This window comes from Trichosurus vulpecula, chromosome 6 (genome assembly GCF_011100635.1).
Source record: "Trichosurus vulpecula isolate mTriVul1 chromosome 6, mTriVul1.pri, whole genome shotgun sequence".
In the NCBI taxonomy this organism is placed as follows: Eukaryota; Metazoa; Chordata; class Mammalia; order Diprotodontia; family Phalangeridae; genus Trichosurus; species Trichosurus vulpecula.
Genome location: NC_050578.1, coordinates 210,212,269 through 210,229,587, shown reverse-complemented (window position 1 = coordinate 210,229,587; position 17,319 = coordinate 210,212,269). Strand labels below are relative to the sequence as shown.

The 17,319-nt window shown below is 35.8% G+C and overlaps 1 protein-coding gene across 2 annotated transcripts in view; it reads left to right on the top strand.

The window, feature by feature from the left end:
- FAM193A (family with sequence similarity 193 member A) overlaps nucleotides 1-17,319 on the top strand; it is a 251,271-nt gene that overhangs the window by 154,093 nt on the left and 79,859 nt on the right. For both annotated transcript variants that reach the window (XM_036763452.1, XM_036763451.1), the window contains 2 exons: nucleotides 6,992-7,158; nucleotides 8,163-8,330. In XM_036763452.1, coding sequence (XP_036619347.1) covers nucleotides 6,992-7,158; nucleotides 8,163-8,330 — 335 coding nt within the window. The remainder of the gene's footprint in view (nucleotides 1-6,991; nucleotides 7,159-8,162; nucleotides 8,331-17,319) is intronic.

Genomic DNA, 17,319 nt, shown 5'->3' with positions numbered 1-17,319 from the left:
TTTCTCTGACTGATTTTTATGTTTTGTGTATTGCCGTTTACACTTTCAATTTTTAAAAAATCGGAAAAAGAAGAGGTTGGTAACTGAAAATGCTGTCACTTTTATGGTTTCTGGTAATCTCCAGTGGTGGTGATATAGTTTATTATACCATCATATCTTTTTTTTTTTGGTCTTGTTGCATAATATAGGAACAGATAGACTGGAGCAAAAACCGAACTCATTTGGTTGTATACGTGTGTGTTTTCTAGTAAAATGGGTGTACCACCAGATTGATACATTATATTTAATTACTCAAGATTGGTTGCAAGAGGGGAACCTGAGGGGATTTCTTAAGATGACCATTGTTTTACAAATAAAAGTTTTCAGAATTATTTACTTACAAGTGAGTGAGTAATTAAAACCAAAGAACAAATATCTTGAAATGAAAAAAGTAAGGGGAAAAAGAAATGATTAATAAATCCTATAAAAAGAAGTATAAATGCAAAAATATATAGAAGTTAGCCTAGCCAGACATACAGCTATGCAATACTTGTTACAGAAACAAATCAAGCCTTAAAATAGAGTGGCAAACCATTGTTCATGATTATGATCCACTAACATATTAAAAATTAATACACTACCTAAATTATCTGATTTAATGAAATATTAAAAGTATCAAGGATACTTAACATATGGAATTAGTCAAAATGCCTGAATTCATTTGGGGAAACAGAATATCTTCAGTTTTAAGGAAAATAGGGATTAGAAAATCAAGAGTGAAAGAATTAATAGTATTATGAGTTCACAGATTATATTATAGAGCAGTAGTTATCAAAACTAATTGCTACTAGTTTAAAAAAATAATAAAAGTAATAACATTATTACTGCAGCTATTAGATTATTAGCTCCTTGAGGGCAGGGATGTCTTTCTGCCTTTTTTTTTTTGTAGTATTCCCAGTGCTTAGCACAGTGCCTGGCAGATAGTAGGTACTTAATAAATGTTTATTAATTCTGATGACTAGGACAGACCAGGCAAGCCAGACATAGCAGTGAAGTGCTGGACACCGCAATTTAGTGTTCAGCAAAACCCTGCACACAAGCCCCTCAGATTACGATTCCCCATTTATCACAAATTGCCTTGAAAAGTAGGTGATAGTTTGGCAGAAATTTGGTTTAAATTAGTAATTTACACAGATGTCCACAGGCAGTTCCTAGTATATGCATAACCTAAAATATAAAAGATCACATCATTTTAAAAAAAAGGTTGAAATACCTTATAGATATTTTGAAATTTTCCCTAAGCAATCAAAAAATTAAGGTGATAGATCATCAAAAGACAAAAGGATTTTAATTTCATAAAATTAAAAGGCTTTTACATAAAAAGAATGTCTTTTAAAATAAGTTTTTATTGATATTTGCCTTTTACATCATCATAATTTCCCTCTACAGCCTTCCTTTTCCACTATCCCAGGGTTGTCACATATAACAACATTTTCATAGGAATAAAAAGGAAAAGATTCAGCATAACTGGTCACAATATGGAAAAAGTCTGCAAATGGGTATAATGTATCTTACTCTAGGACCTCCCACTTCTGCAGAGGAGTGGGAGTGTATCTTCCCATAGCTCTTTGGAGATGTGCTTGTTCTTTATAATTTTGCAGCATTCACTGTTTTGTGGCTGTTAATGTTTATGTTGTAGTCATGTATGTATTATTTTCTTGAGTCGTCTTCACTCTTTATCAGCTCATGAAGATCTTTCTCTTCACTGTTTTCATTATATTCCTCATTTCTTAAAGCACAGTAATAATGTTCCATTACATTCGTGTTCCACAATTTGTTTCGCCCTTCCCCAGTACATTGGGATTTACTTTGTTTCACATTCTTTGCTAGCTCTGAAAGAGACTACCATGTGTGTATGTATATATGTGTGTGTGTGTGTGTGTGCATATAAGGACTTTTTTCTGTTTTACCACTGAGTCATTGTGGAACTTTGGATAAGTTATATCTCCTTCTATGTTCTCTTTTGTAAAATGCCTAAGGAAAGTATTTTACTCCCTTCTCGCATGTTTCTGTTTGGGATAGATAAGTTTTAAGTCTGTAAAGGGGCTTTAAAAGTGATCATGTGCTACGTGAATGCAGTGGGTGATACTGTGGGCAAATTCCGTTTTTTGATCATCTATATAATGTAAAATGTCTTACCAATTTTCAGATGTTCAATAAATATCAGTTATTTCACTGCCATAAACATGGCTAAATTAATAATAAAATACTTTAAAGTTCACATAGCACTTTATGTGTGTGTGTGTATGTGTGTATGTATGTATATATTTCATTTAAGCCTCCTGGGACCTGGTGAGGCAATTAGCATCAGTGTCATTACAATCCCTGTTTTACAGATGAGAAAACTTAGGCTTGGGGAAGTTAGACGATTTGCCCATGGTAGAATTTTGAATCAGTATTTCTTGACTCCATGCCTGTATGTGCTCTGATACCTCAAATTGCCTCTCAGGGAAAAGGACTTTGTTTCAGGTGGCTGGCAACAGCTGGCAAAAGCTCAAATCTTAAGATCATAGAAGTTAGTGCTGGAATCAAAATTAAAGGTCCCCTCTCTCACACTATGTATGTGACCTTTGTAGCCAATCTGTAAGACACACAGAATAAAGTTAAGTACAATACAGTGTTCATAAAGTAAAGGAAGGACTAAATAATTGGAGAGATATGCTGTGGTCATAACTAGGCTGTACTATTATCAGACCTAGACTTTATCAGAACAAAGTGGTTCATTTCATATTGTCCCTTCCTCCCCAGCAATCATTTCTTGTTGGAACATAAGCTGATCATTTAACAGTTCACTTCCTCTGGTCACACAAAGGTGACTTGTAAATATTATGCACTTCTATAATTGTGAGATACTATCATTATTTTTTGAAAGAAACAACTTTAGAACTTGGACATCAAAATGGACAGTAATTGTACAGATAGTTCTTCAATGAGACATTCTAAGTAGAGGATATCTGCATGAGTGCAAGAGAAGTAAGTTGGAAGGTTGTCATCATGGTTAAACAATGGTGAGACAATAGTTTCATTAAAATTACAGGTTACAAAATAAAAAATCAATAGCATTTTCATATAGCAGTTTTTAAAATCCAGGAGGGAAATCCCATTCAAAGTAACTACAAAATTAATAAAATTAAGTGAATCCTCATGAAATGTTGGACATTTTATAGTTTATAGTGAAAAATAAAGGTTTGATTGTGACTTCAACTTGAAATATGAAACTAGATGTTATGAATATATTGTATAAATATTTATTAAATATTATCTCAGTGCCCAGCACTGAAATTACAAAGCATAAATGAAGAGAGCATTGCCCTCACGATGTTTACATTCTATCAGATAAGATTTTTTAAGACGTTTTACCTTATGTAAGAAAATTTTGGTTGTAATTGCAATTATATTCTATTATAAAAAGCAAGGTAACAGGATTGTAAGTAATACAATAATATTTTGCTTCAGCTTTGAATTTGTTACAAGATCATAAATAGGGACATTTATGCAAAAATATTCAAAGGTTACATACATTTTCCCAAAGAGCCTCTCTTAATTTTGAAATTTTTGGATCATTCTGCTTTGAAGCCCAACTGACAATCAGAAACTGACAGATTTTGGAAGAGTTGGAGGGATGTGCTGGTGGTGGTAACAGACAATAGAAATTGGTGTGAAGTATAGAAGGAGGATTGAATAGTGTGAAGACTAATGTTTACAACTGGTCAGCACATTCATAGATGTTTTAGCATTTAAGACAGCTTTCACTTTACTAAGCAACCTTTGATGGGGAGGTATCATATAGAGAGCTAGCTAAGAGTCAGGAAGACCTTTCCAGGCCCCCTCTTTATTGACTTTGATCCTAGGGAAATCATTTGACCCCTCAGCACCCCAGTTATCTCTCTTGAGATAGTAAGTTACAGTAGGATTGCTGTTGTGCATTGGTAGTAAGAAAATTTTGCTAAATTTATAGTTCTTTACATCATTGAAATCAGAGGTAGAAGCCAAAACAAAATATAGTCTCAAAATTTCTTAAGGAAAGAGATTCAGATAATTAATACTCAAATAATGAGGATCTCCTGTGTATCATGTTTCCCACCCTTCTTTCATTTTTCGTTCTTGTTGTTTATTTTCATTTAGTGCTTTTTTTTTAATAAGTTGTTTCCTTATATTTGTGAGCTTTTTTCATTGCATTTCTAGGTGAATTAAGCTTAGAATTCCTCTTTATCAGCCTGTGGATTCTGTTGTTCTATAGTCTTACATATATTTCCAATGCTTCTAGGAACTTTTATTCAGTGCTTCTTAAATTGTGCATTGCAACCCATAGTTTGAGAAGTGCTGAAGGGGTCACAAGTGGAAAAAGTTGAAGAAGCCCCGCTTTTGTTGAATGATTTCTAGAAATACAGTATTTAGACTTTGATATTTTTCTAGGGAAACCAGTAATTTTCGGATTGTTGCTTTAGATCTAAAACTTGAGTTCATTTGCGAAGTTTGTAGAGATTTGAAGTTTGTTCTTATTTTGTCGTTTCTTTATTTCACTTTGTTTTTTCCATCACTATATTTGTTTTTGTTCTCTTCGTATTTTCCTGTGATATTCTAAAGTCTTCTACATTGTCGATTTTCATTAGTCTTGAATTCATTAAATAGTATTATTCTTAATTTTATATTTTTTCAGATCTCTTTGTCTTACTAATGTGATTCTAAACAATTCTGGAAGTTCTTGCCATATGATCATTCTCACTTCTGGAGTGTCATTGTTAACAAATCTTATTTTTTCCTGAAGATTTTTTCCATTTTATCCTATTTATCTACAATAATCGGGCCTCTTTGTGTTTACCTGTTTCTTTTTTCTTAGTTCCTTTTTTCTTTTTCATTTGGCACATTTGGTACTGTTTTTAGGTATTGTAGTTACCTATTCATAACCACCCTCTTTTCTGTCTTGCCAGAAGTTCCACTTCCTAAAGAGTCTCTGGTAATTTTAGGTCTTCTATGTTCATTTCATTATTTGCAGGTATTATAAGCCTATAAGCTTTTGCCGTAGTTGATAGTTTGCAATCATTAAATGTACTGTAGAATTCCCCAAATGCAATGCAACATAATTTACTCCTCTTCATTTCTGACATATTTAATTCTCATTCTCTCACTCTCTCTCCCCCTCCCCCCATTTTGGGTTTCTTATACTATGGACACTGAATTTTTTTGAGTATGAATGTATATGCCAATTTAATTCTCTTTACTCTGAATTTCACTAGAGAGACTCTGCTGTTCTGGGACACTGTGATTTCTTCCGGGAAAAAATAATACAGAGACTGTATCAATAGAAAAATCTTTATTTCATTTGATTTTCATTTAAGACATTTTTACACCCTTTGGAAGTAACCTTTGTTGAATATAAATGTCCATGTTTACCTTTGCCATTACTGAGCCATGTATGGTTTGGATTAATGCGTGAATAATACCATGGCTGAGAAAGGCCATTTTAGCCATTTGTTTGGTTTGGTCTCAAACAAAAAGATTGATACAATACAAGTGAATTTCTCCAGCTGAGTATCATGCTCCTCCTCTGATCTCACATTTGCTGCTCTGTGTTTATGAAGGAATATATACAACTATACTGATTTGGGCCATTACACAATTGTTACCTTATTTCAATTGTCCCTTGCTGAATAACAGGATTTTTTTCCTGTCTATAGCACTGGTTTTCGTGAGCTTGAATATAGTTCTCCATAGTGTAGAGCATAGGTTCCCAAAGTGGGTAGTACCATGCCCTGGGGGCACTGGAACAGTGGCGAGGGGCAGTAGTAGTCTTGGGTGCAATTGTGGGAGTGGGGCGTTGAATAAAAATAAGGGGGAGGTGGAAACATAAGGAAAGAAGAGAAGAAAATTTCGAAAAACCTTTTGTACATATATCATCTGTTGTATAACAGAGTTAAAGTTGTGGTGATTGCATTATTTTCCAAATAAACACACAAAAATCAAGTTATAAACAATCAGTGGTCAAGTCCGCCACTGGTCTTAAGCACATGTTGGCACACGTTGTCAGGAAGTCTAGCATGCATCAGCAGGACTATGTGCATGTGATAACTTGTTTAAAATACAATACTATTTGATTATATGATGCAATATTATGTCATCAATTTCAATGCAGGAAAAAACCCACAAATTTAAAATAAATTATTAAATTTAAAATGTGTTATTTTTAAAAATATTTTATATATTTTTTGAAATGAAGCAAATTTCCAAAAAAAAAAACCAACAACAGCGCTGTTACAGGGTTAAAGAATGTAGCTTTCCAGGGGGTACTGAGTAATTTTTTTTTTTTGAAAAGGAGGCAGTAGGTCAGGTAAGTTTGGGAACCTCTATTGAGTTTTACTTAAATGTTGGACATAGCAAATACTGTTCCTGAATTTTATCACTAAATAACACAATTAAAAATCATGATGAAAGTGTCATCTTCTCCGTTTGTAATAATTGTATTTTTTAATCATCTATTTAGGCCATGTACTTCAAGGTTGGACATTTTCATTATATGCAGTCATAGAATGCTTTAAAATAGTTTGACTTTTGGTTACTTTGTAGTGTGCTTTTTGTCCCCATATAATTTAATGTCAGTTAACATCTAAAGTACCCATATGGTGATAATCTTCAAGATTACAGTTTAGAAAATGAGATTACCAAAAGTTTCTGGTATAATGAAGTTTTTGTAAATGAAGGGGGAAAAAATCATGGAGGGTCTTTATGTCTATGGCATTGGTTCTAAAAATGCAAAAGCAATGAATAATTTTTGTTTCCAAGCATATCCTTAGATAATGACAGCATATGCTGCATTTTCAATTTAGTTTTTTAAATAAAATTTTGAAACATCTTAAAACATTCTTTTCTCTTTAGTTATTGTATTCTTTAGTAACTGTAAAATGATTACTTTGGTTTCTGAATGTCTTGTATTTGTGTGTGTTTTTAAATCTAGAACCAAGATTTCCTTTTGCACACCCCTCTTGGAAATAGTGGATCACAGCAAGAATCAGTAGGAGGAGGGAGAATTACTGTTGGAGCACAGACGGTACCCTCCGCAGATCTCAGTAATTCCACACCTTCAGATATAGCATGTAATTGTGAGGCATGTAATGAACGAAGGTGAGAGACATTTGTCATTTTTTTTTGTTTGCTTATCACCTACAAAGTGGTTTCAGCTCAAAAAAAGCTGAGGTAAACTCACATATGATCCATCATTGGAAAATAAAATGTTGTTAGGTTCATAGGAAGCAAACCAATCTCTGCCTCACCAAAATATCTAGTGGTGCCAATACTAAACATGTATTGGTGGACATAATAAATTGTGGATTTTTGATGGCAATTTTTAAAATACTATTGGCAAATATTTATTTAGCTCTTACTGTCTTCTCAGTGCTGAGTAATGTAAGACATGATCTTTATAAAATATAGGTTTTCCCGTAAAGAGTTTAAAAACTAAGCCCTTAATTGGTGCTAAAGATGATAAAGCAGTGGTCAGAGAATGGTGAAGTCTTACAACAGGAGTGAGCCTCTGATAGGTCTGTGCTTATTCCATTCAAAATTGTTATTTGCATGCTATTAGAAATTTCTTGGGATAGACAGTTTTGTAACCTGTTAAAATATTTAGTTTTCATTTCCTTATCCTTCATTAACAAGTTCTTTCTAATATCTAAGTGAAATCCTACTTGTTAACTTAATTTCCTATTTTTTTCCATGATATCAAGAGAAAACTCTTGATCACTGGCTTTCTACTTTTAATAATTTTTCATGTATTCACATCACTTTGATTAAGCACTTACTATGTGTTAAATGCTTTGCCAAATACTATAGGTATAAAGGCAAAAATGAAATGTTCTCTCTCTTTAACAATCTAATATGTAGCCTCTTAATTTTCTTTTTTCCATAACAGAGCATTTTAACCTTTCCTCTGAGTTATTAATTGTTAAGGTTTTTAACAAATATAGAGACAGCTGATTATGTACTTTGGGGCCTCATTGGGTTCAAGAGACAAAGAAAACACTTTAATGAAATATATTTTTCCATTCCTGTCCTTCAGTATCATATGAGCTATTGGTAGTACATTAGTCAGTATAATGTATATTTCATGTGATTCTAATATTTAACAGAGAAATTTCAGCAGAGACTGAACGAGAATCTCAGCAACTTCAGAATTATTGGTCAGAAGTACGATATATGGTCCGATGTATATATCGTCAAGCTGGGACCCCTTTGGCAGATGACCAAGACCAATCTCTAGTTCCTGATAAAGAGGGCATGAAAGAGCTCGTGGACAGGTATGTATTCTTTCCCTTCCCTTTTTTTTTTTTTTTTTTTTTTTTTTTGGTCCTACAAAACAAGCTGTTGTCTTAATGGCTTCTATCATCCTTGCTTATTCCTAAATAAACTAATTCAAATGGTATTCAGCCTAAGAACCTCTTATTTCCATTATCTCTCCATTCTTGTTGGGCATTTATTATTGCTAGTCCATTTTACACATTGTCTTATACATAATAATTGCTCTGTACTTACATTAGCATTGGACATTTATTATTTCAAAAAGCTATGCCAAAAGTCTTAGACACTGTTTCAACAATCCAGCTAGCAGCTTCTGTGGGGGTGTAAGATCCACCCACAGCCAGCACCCAGAAAGCTGCCGGCATGCTGGAAAAGCACAGGTTCTTTTGATCTGCTTTAATAAGGAAAGCAAGGTTAAAGGGGTTGACAAGTTTACTTTAATCCAACATATAGACAGCATTCACTTAGTTCAGGGGAAAAAGCCAGCACCCTGAACTTCAGAATAAATTACAAACAAAGTACAAACATTAACAGACAGACCCAGTACAGATTCATAGTTACCAACATCTAGGTTCAGCCCAGGAGCTCAGAACAAGGGCTGGCCCAGAGTCACCCGCCACCACTGCTGTGCCAAAGAGCTCCAAAGAACAGCCAGCCAGCCCCTGGTTTTTATATCTTTTTCAGCGTCAGGGGCGAGTCACACATGCGACTCACCCACATCACCTAGAATCATCACAAAGAGGCAGACTTAAACCCACGTGGTCTAAAAGCCTCTGCTCTCCCAGACATGTAAAGTAGGTCCTCCCTGGAGTTAGCCCCACCTTAGTTGCCAATCCACACCCACTAAGGTTTTACACCTGATAGGGGTTTGGGCCTGGGGCTTAGCACCTAGAAAGACTCAATCAAAGACGCTGAATTAATCAAAGGAAACAAAGGCCAAACTCTTTAAGGGCACTTGTTGAACTAAGTGCTAAGGAGCCCATTTTGATTACCAACACAGACACAAACCCAATTGAAGGCATAGATGTGCAAAGTTTCATTTAAACCAAAAATATCCATATGTGGCCTTTCACACAGATAAGTACATATGTAGGTAGACTGAATTTTGAATTTTTTGCTTATTCTGAGCAAATACTTTTTTGGAAGAAAAGCTAGAAGGTAAGGAACTCTATCAAGTGAAGTAGTTATGGTAAATGACTTGCAAAACTACAAATTCTGTATAAATGTGAGCTGCTATTATTATTATCATCATCTTTCACTTCTTATGTTCTCAAAACCTATAGTTTGTATTGTTTTGTTGTTATGTCTAGAGGTGGGCAACCAGTAGAATCTAAAGAGGTAGAAATAGCTATTATGCCTCACCTCTCTTCCCTCCAAAATTTTTTTCTCTTCTGAACAATTGTAGTTGCTTCATTCAGTCTTCATATGGCATGAACTGTAATTTAGAAGAGAAAAAAAAAGTTTTGTAGGGAGAAAAGTGAAGTATGACAGGCATCTTGAAGTATCATTAGGTAAAAGAGATTAGATATTTTCTGCTTGGCTTGACAGAACAGAACTAAGAGCAATTGTTAGAAGTGGCAAAGAGTGAAATTTAGACTAGATGTAGGAAAAACTTGCTAAGTATTACAGCTATTCGAAAGTGGAATGGGCTTCTTTGGAAGTGAGTTGGGTTTCACTTCATCTCTTGATTAAAAAGGCTGGGTGACCTCTTGTTAAATATGTCATAGAGGGAATTCTCATTTAGGTGCTGAATGGTTGGATTAAATGTGCAGGTGGTTTTCTAGTTAGTGTATATTGTCTTCCTCTTTGATCTAAGAACTTGATACATATCAGCTTTTGATCAGCATGATGAAAAGCAAACAATTAGCAACAGTCTGCAAAAGGAACATTTTGTACCTTAAGAGAAACATCTTGTCAACTTCTATTTGAAGAAAATACATTCATAAAATGGCAACTATAGCTTCACCGTTTTCTAATGCAGTATCTCTTTTTGTGTTGGTGGTAACAATGGCAACAGTAATAAATTAGGCAGTATATAGTGCTTGAAAATTTGGAAAGCATTTTACGGATTTTTTATTTTATCCTCACAACTCTGGGAGGTAGATGCTACTATTATCCCTATTTTGCAGACAAGCCAAATGACTTGGTCAGGGTCAAACAGCTAGTAAGTGTCTAAGGCAGGATTTGAACTTCATTCTTAACTTGGAGTTCACTACTTTCATCCACTATGCAAGCTAGTACAATGAATATTTTTTTATTAAAATAGATAATGATGTAGAGGTAGAAATAATATTAGGTAATAGAACCCTTCATAAATAAAATTTCAGATTATTATTATTAGGAATAGGGAACATGCAAATATATGATACATGCAAAATAAAGGAGAGTTAATCTTCAAGGAAATGCCACTGACACCTGGTAAGACTAGGAAAGGCTTCCCTTGGAAGAAACCAGGGAAACCAGGAGTCTCTCTGGGACTCCAGAATGAAGACAAACAGAAGAGTTTATATTTTATCCTATAGGTGATTAGAGAGGGTCACTAGAGTTCACTGAGTAGGGGATTAAGTTGTTCTAATCTATGCTTAAGGAAAATTGCTTTGGCACCTCTATAGGGATTGGATTTAAAGAAGGGAGGAATCTGAAGTTTGGAAATCATTTATGAGGCAACAGGTGATAAGTGCCTAAATTAAGGATGTAGCTGTTTGAATAGTGATAAGGGAATGGATAGGAGAGGTGTTATAGAGGTACAGATGACAAAATTGGGTGAATAATTGATTATGGGATATAAGAGTGAATGAAGGTATATAGAGTCTATATCAGATTGCAGGCCATCTAGGGGAGGGAGGGGGAGAAATTTTAAAACTTACGAAAGTGAATGTTGAAAACTGAAAATAAATTAATTTTTTTTAATTTAAATTTATTTAACATATTTAGTTTTCAGCATTGATTTTCACAAGAGTTTGAATTACAAATTTTCTCCCCATTTCTACCCTCCCCCCCACTCCAAGATGGCATATTTTCTGGTTGCCCTGTTCCCCAGTCAGCCCTCCCCTCTATCACCCCCCTCCCCTCTCATCCCCTTTTCCCTTCCTTTCTTGTAGGGCAAGATAAATTTCTACGCCCCATTGCCTGCACATCTTATTTTCTAGTTGCATGCAAAAACTTTTTTTTGTTTGTTTTTGAACATCTGTTTTTAAAACTTTGAGTTCCAAATTCTCTCCCCTCTTCCCTTCTCACCCACCCTCCCTAAGAAGTCAAGCAATTCAACATAGGCCACATGTGTATCATTATGTATAACCCTTCCACAATACTCATGTTATGAAAGACTAACTATATTTTGCTCCTTCCCAACCCATCCCGCTTTATTGAATTTTCTCCCTTGATCCTGTCCCCTTTCCAAAGTGTTTGTTTTTGATTACTTCCACCCCCATCTGCCCTCCCCTCCGTCATTGCCACCCTTTTATTTTTTTATCGTCCTCCCTCTTCTTTCCTGTGGGGTAAGATACCCAATTGAGTATGTATGGTATTCCCTCCTCAGGCCATATCTGATGAGAGCAAGGTTCACTTGTTCCCCCCTCACCTGCCCTCTCCCCTCCTCCCACAGAACTGCTTCCTCTTGCCACCTTTATGCGAGATAATCCACCCCATTCTATCTCTCCCTATCTCCCTCTCTCAATATGTTGCTCTCTCATCCCTTAATTTGATTTTATTTCTTTTAGATATCTTCCCTTCATCTTCAACTCACCCTGTGTCTGCTCTTTCTCTCTTTTATATATAATATATATATACACACATATATATACACACACAGATATATACATACATACACATTCGCTTATATATATACATAAACATATATATATGCATATTCCCTTCAGCTACCCTAATACTGAGGTCTCATGAATCATACATGTCATCTTTCCATGTAGGAACGTGGTTCTGCTCCACTCCGTTCCCAGCTCCCAGCTCCGTATGGGATAGAGCTCACCCAGAGACCATCCAGGCTGTCCTGGGCTGGAGCCCTGCTTCCCTCTGCTGTTTTGTGGGTTCTGCAGTTCTAGAATTGGTTCAGAGCCATTTTTTATAGGTTTTTGGAGGGACTCGGTACGGAGCTCACGCTAGTCCCTGCTTTCCAGCTGCCATCTTGGCTCCCTCCATAAATAAATTAATTTTAAAAATAAAAAGTACATTTTTATTTTTAAAAAAATGATTGAAGAGTTGGAGACAATGCTAACATTAGAACGTAGGAGACTGGAAGGATTGTAGTGTCCTGGATAGAAATAGGGGGTTTTGGCAGAGGAGTAGGTTTTTGGGAGAAAATGTTGAATTGTTTTGAACATGGTTCATTTAAAATTTCTATGAAATATATACATTGAATTAGCCAGTGGAAATTTGGTGATGGGACTAGTGCTAGACATCAAGATCTTGGAGTTATCCACATAAAATAACTAGTGCCATGTAAGCTGAAGAGATCACCAAAAGAGATAATATGGAGAGAAGAAAGAGTAGCTAGGTGGCACAGTGGATAGAACACCAGACCTGAAGTCAAGATGACTTACCTTCCTAAGTTCAAATCTGACCTCAGACATAAGCTATGTGACCGTGGGCAAGTCACTTAACTCTTTTTGCCACAGTTCCTCATCTATAAAATGAGGTGGAAAAGGAAATGGCAAGCCATTCCAGTATCTTTGCCAAGAACAACACAAATGGGATCGAGAAGAGCCTAACATGACTGAAATGACTGAACATCAACAACAGAGAAGAGGACACTGGACAGAGCCATAATTAAGGGGTGTAGGATGAATGATGAGCCATTAAAACAGGCTGAGAAGAAATGGTTAGACAGGTAGGAGAAATATAGGAGCAAACTAAAACCTAGAGAACGATCATCCAGGAGAAGAATCTTGTCAGCAGTGTTGAATGTGCAGAGAGATCAAGAAGGATAAAGACTGAAGGATGAAGACCATCAGACTTGGCAATTAAGAAATTAATAACTTCAAAAAGAGCTGTTTCAATTGAAAGATGAAGTTTGAATCCAGGTTGTGAAGGGTTAAGAACTAAATGAGAAGAAGGGAAGTGGAGGCAATGAGTATAGACAGCTTTTTCTAAGACTTGGAAGACAGTAGCTTGAGGAGAGGTGGTGGGCTCTGGTGAGCATTTTCAGTATAGGGGATGGTGGGTATAATGGAAGCCAGCAAGTAAAGAATTGATAAGTAAGGGAAAACCAAAAACTAGCTAGCTAGCATTTATATAGCTTTTAAAATGTACATATTGACTTTTCTCATTTGATTAGAGAGAATAGATTGGGGAAGGAGCAATCTTTGGGAAGAAAATGGGAGAGGATAGGATCAGAGACATACCTATTGAGAGTGGAGAATGGTGTCAATAGGTTTTAAGATAAAGGGAAAGGGAGAAGAGAGAGCTCGTGGTGTAAGGCCTCAACTTTCTTGGTAAATTTGAAGTGAGGTCCTCAATTGAGAAGGCAGGAAGAGGGGGAGACCCGGTAGGCTTGAAAAGAAAAAAGAACATTTGGAACAACATCTGTGGGCAGTGCAGTAGGGAAAGTTAAACAGATTGTTTTGAGCAGTGCAGTGAGTGGACCCAATTGAAATTAGGTAACATAAACATGTGATAGACTCAGCTCTGATGTGGGGCTAACTCAGTCTTGAATCAGCATCAGTGAGAGGAGCAAAGGAAATAGATGATAGGAGTTCTTCAGGCTTGTATTTTGACATGGCATGAATGGTGATAGAACAAGAGGGTAAGGGATTCAAGAATAGAGGACATTGTCAAATTGAACTCTACACTGGTTTATGGTTGGGAAGGGAAGCAAGAGAAGTCAGCCTTTCTGTCAGTTTGAAAACAGACTGAGGGATAGAGGGATTAGAGATATATCTAATAAAGTATAATACCAGAATGGGAAACCACTTGGCATTACACATACATGTGTACTTGAGTATTTCAATATACTTTCAGAAAATCCACTCCCTGGATTCTGTCCATTCTATCCAAACTGTCTGTTCACTGAAATCACAATTTCTTCACATTTTAGTTGGCAGTTTCACAATTTCAGCATTTGTCTACCTGGTAGCTAACTATGTGGTGTTGTGCCTTTCCACACTAACTAGGCCAGTCCATTGTTACTCATATTTGAAGCCTTTCTGGCTTTCTAAGAACTACCATGAACTTAAGTCCCAGATAGTATTACATTTGACATCCTAGGGTCACCACCTTCCAAATATAAGACTTTGGAGTGAGAATCAAGTGAAGGACATGTATGTTGTTATTTTGCTACATAGTCAGCATTTTACCTTTCTCCTTTCAACATAGGGTTGTGCTTAGAAATGTTGCATACACTGTCAGATGTAGGTACTACATTAGTAGATTTCGCTTACCTGAATTTCCTTTGTTACCAGGAAGGTTGGTGAGCATTTATTAAGCAATTGTTGTGAACCAGGCACTAAGCTAAGTATTGAGCATGCAAAGAAAGTTTAAATAGTCTCTGACCTTAATTAATATAGAAAATATATTCTGATGAGGGAGGTGACATGTAAGTGACTAGGTACATACAGAAGTAGACTGCAAGTATTATGAAAGGGGAAGCATTAGCAGCTGGAAGGCCCCTTAGAGAAGGTGGGCTTTGAATTGAGTTTTGAAGGAAACCAGAGAAACTAAGGGCTGGAGATGAGGGAGAAAAGCAATCCAGGCATGGGAGTTTATGAAGGGGTAGGGAGATAGCCAATACTGAGGCAGGGAAATGTCAAGTGGCAAGTCGTGTTTGAGGAGCTTCATGCTAGATTGAAGAGTGCCTGGAGGGGTTAAAATGTAGAGAGACTGGAGAAGTCTCGGGAGAAGGGACAGTTCATGAAATTAAATTTAAATGCTGAAAAGAGGACTAGAAATTTCTGTGATTTAAAAGCAAATGGCATCAATAAAAAAAATTTAAGTATATGAACTTCTTTAAATTATTCAGTATTCTATATTGGTGTTATTGCTTATCCTCAAGACTGGTAAAGTAGCAGCAGTAGTAGTAGCAGCAGCAGCAGCAGCTAGCATTTATGTAATGCTTTTAAGATTTGCAAAGCACTTTAACGGATATTATCTCATTTTATTCTCACAACAATCAGAGGGGAGGGAGGGGTTAAGGTCAAATGACCTGCTCAGGGTCACAGACACAAGATGTCTGAAGTCAGGTTTGAGCTCAGGACTTCCTGACTCCAAGTCCAGGACTCTATCCCTTGTGTCACGTTGTTTAACCTCCATTAGATTCAGAGAGTTCTTTGTTACTTAACTTTCTTTGGGAGAGAAACAAAATATCAAACTTTTTCAAAGTAGTATATTTATCATTTAATTTTTATTCATGGAAGGTAAAGATAATTTCTGAAATGTTTTTTAATGTTTCTTTAAATACTCTATGGTGACTAATTATGTATTGAAACAAAGAGCTCAATTTAGTTTTTATTTCATCTATTATCTCCATATCTGAGGTTTCACATCTTTCAAAATTTTGATCCATTTTGTCTAGCCTTTCAACCTAAGGAGGCTAGGGAATATCGTTTTCATGGTAGTTTTCAAGTGAATATCATCATTCATCAGAAGTCATGGTTAAGAGATATTTTTTAAAATCTAATTATAATGTATTAGATTGAGTTCAGTAGCAACACTACTTATTTCTCTGAGACATTTCTGTTTACTAATGAATGAAGACAATACTGTTACTTTACCGTTTATTTTGAGAATAAAAATTATACCCCGCTGGAAAAGGTTGACCATGATTATATCTTCCTCGCCCCCCCAACCAGAAAAGACAGAAGTTGGACCACTTGAGTGCATTGTGGCAGGGATATTTGAGTATTATTTAGACTGGATTGCCTCTAAAGTCTTTCCAGCTCAGATTCTGTGATTCATCTTCTTCATCTTACACTCACTTTCCTTGTGACTTTGTAGATGCATAATACTCCACTCCCCTGTGTGTTTTCTTTATCATTGGAATGTAAGCTCCAGGAGGGCAGGGGTTAGCCTTGGTTTTTTCTTTTTGTCTCTAGTGCACAGTACAAAGTGCAAGGAACATAATTAGTGCTTTTTCAGTCATTTATTCCTTCTCTTTCATAGCATGCCATTTTCAGTTACTTAAGTGTAAAGTGATTGTATGAATTGCAAAGAGGCAAATGCAGACTTAACATAAAGCGAAACTTTTCATCTGTTAATCCTATTCAAAAGGGAGTGGGCAAACTGAAAAGGTATTAGGTTCCTACTTGCCTGAAGTCTTCACTTAATTAAGTTCTTAGTAGATAGAGCACTGGGCCTGTAGTCAGAAGACTTGAATATAAATCTGGCCTCAGACACTTAATAGCCTTGTAATCATAAGCAAGTCACTTAACTTCTATTTGCCTCAGTTTCCGCATCTATAAAATGGGAATAATAATAGTACCTACCTCTCAGGGTTGTTATGACAATCAAATGGGATAATATTTGTAAAAGCACTTAGCGTAATGTCTAGCTCATAGTAAGTGCTATATATATATATATGTGTGTGTGTTGCCTTCCCTTGCTCCTCTCTTCCCCTCTCAGATGCCAGATGACCTTTTATAGGCTATGTTGTGCTTTGCCTAAGTGTGTCCTAAGTATTCAGTGTGAAAAGTTGGAATATGTGTAATACCAGTTTGTTATTAACTGTTTTGATGCTTAGATTCTATAAAACTGTCTACTTTAAAGTTGATAAATCTCTTGCATGAGAATATGCTTTACTTTAAGCATTTTGTAGGTGTAGATACCACTGGTAAGTTCCAGAATGTAGAACATAGTACATTGAATTAGAGTTGGTAGGTCTGCATTTAAGTCTTGGCTCTGGCGTTTATTACCCCTGGACAGTTTCCATATTTGTATGAAGGAAACAATAATATTTTATTCTTCTACCTTCCTCCTGGGTTTATTGTGAGGAAAACATTTTGTAAGAGCTATATAAATGTGAGTTATTGTTGTAATAAC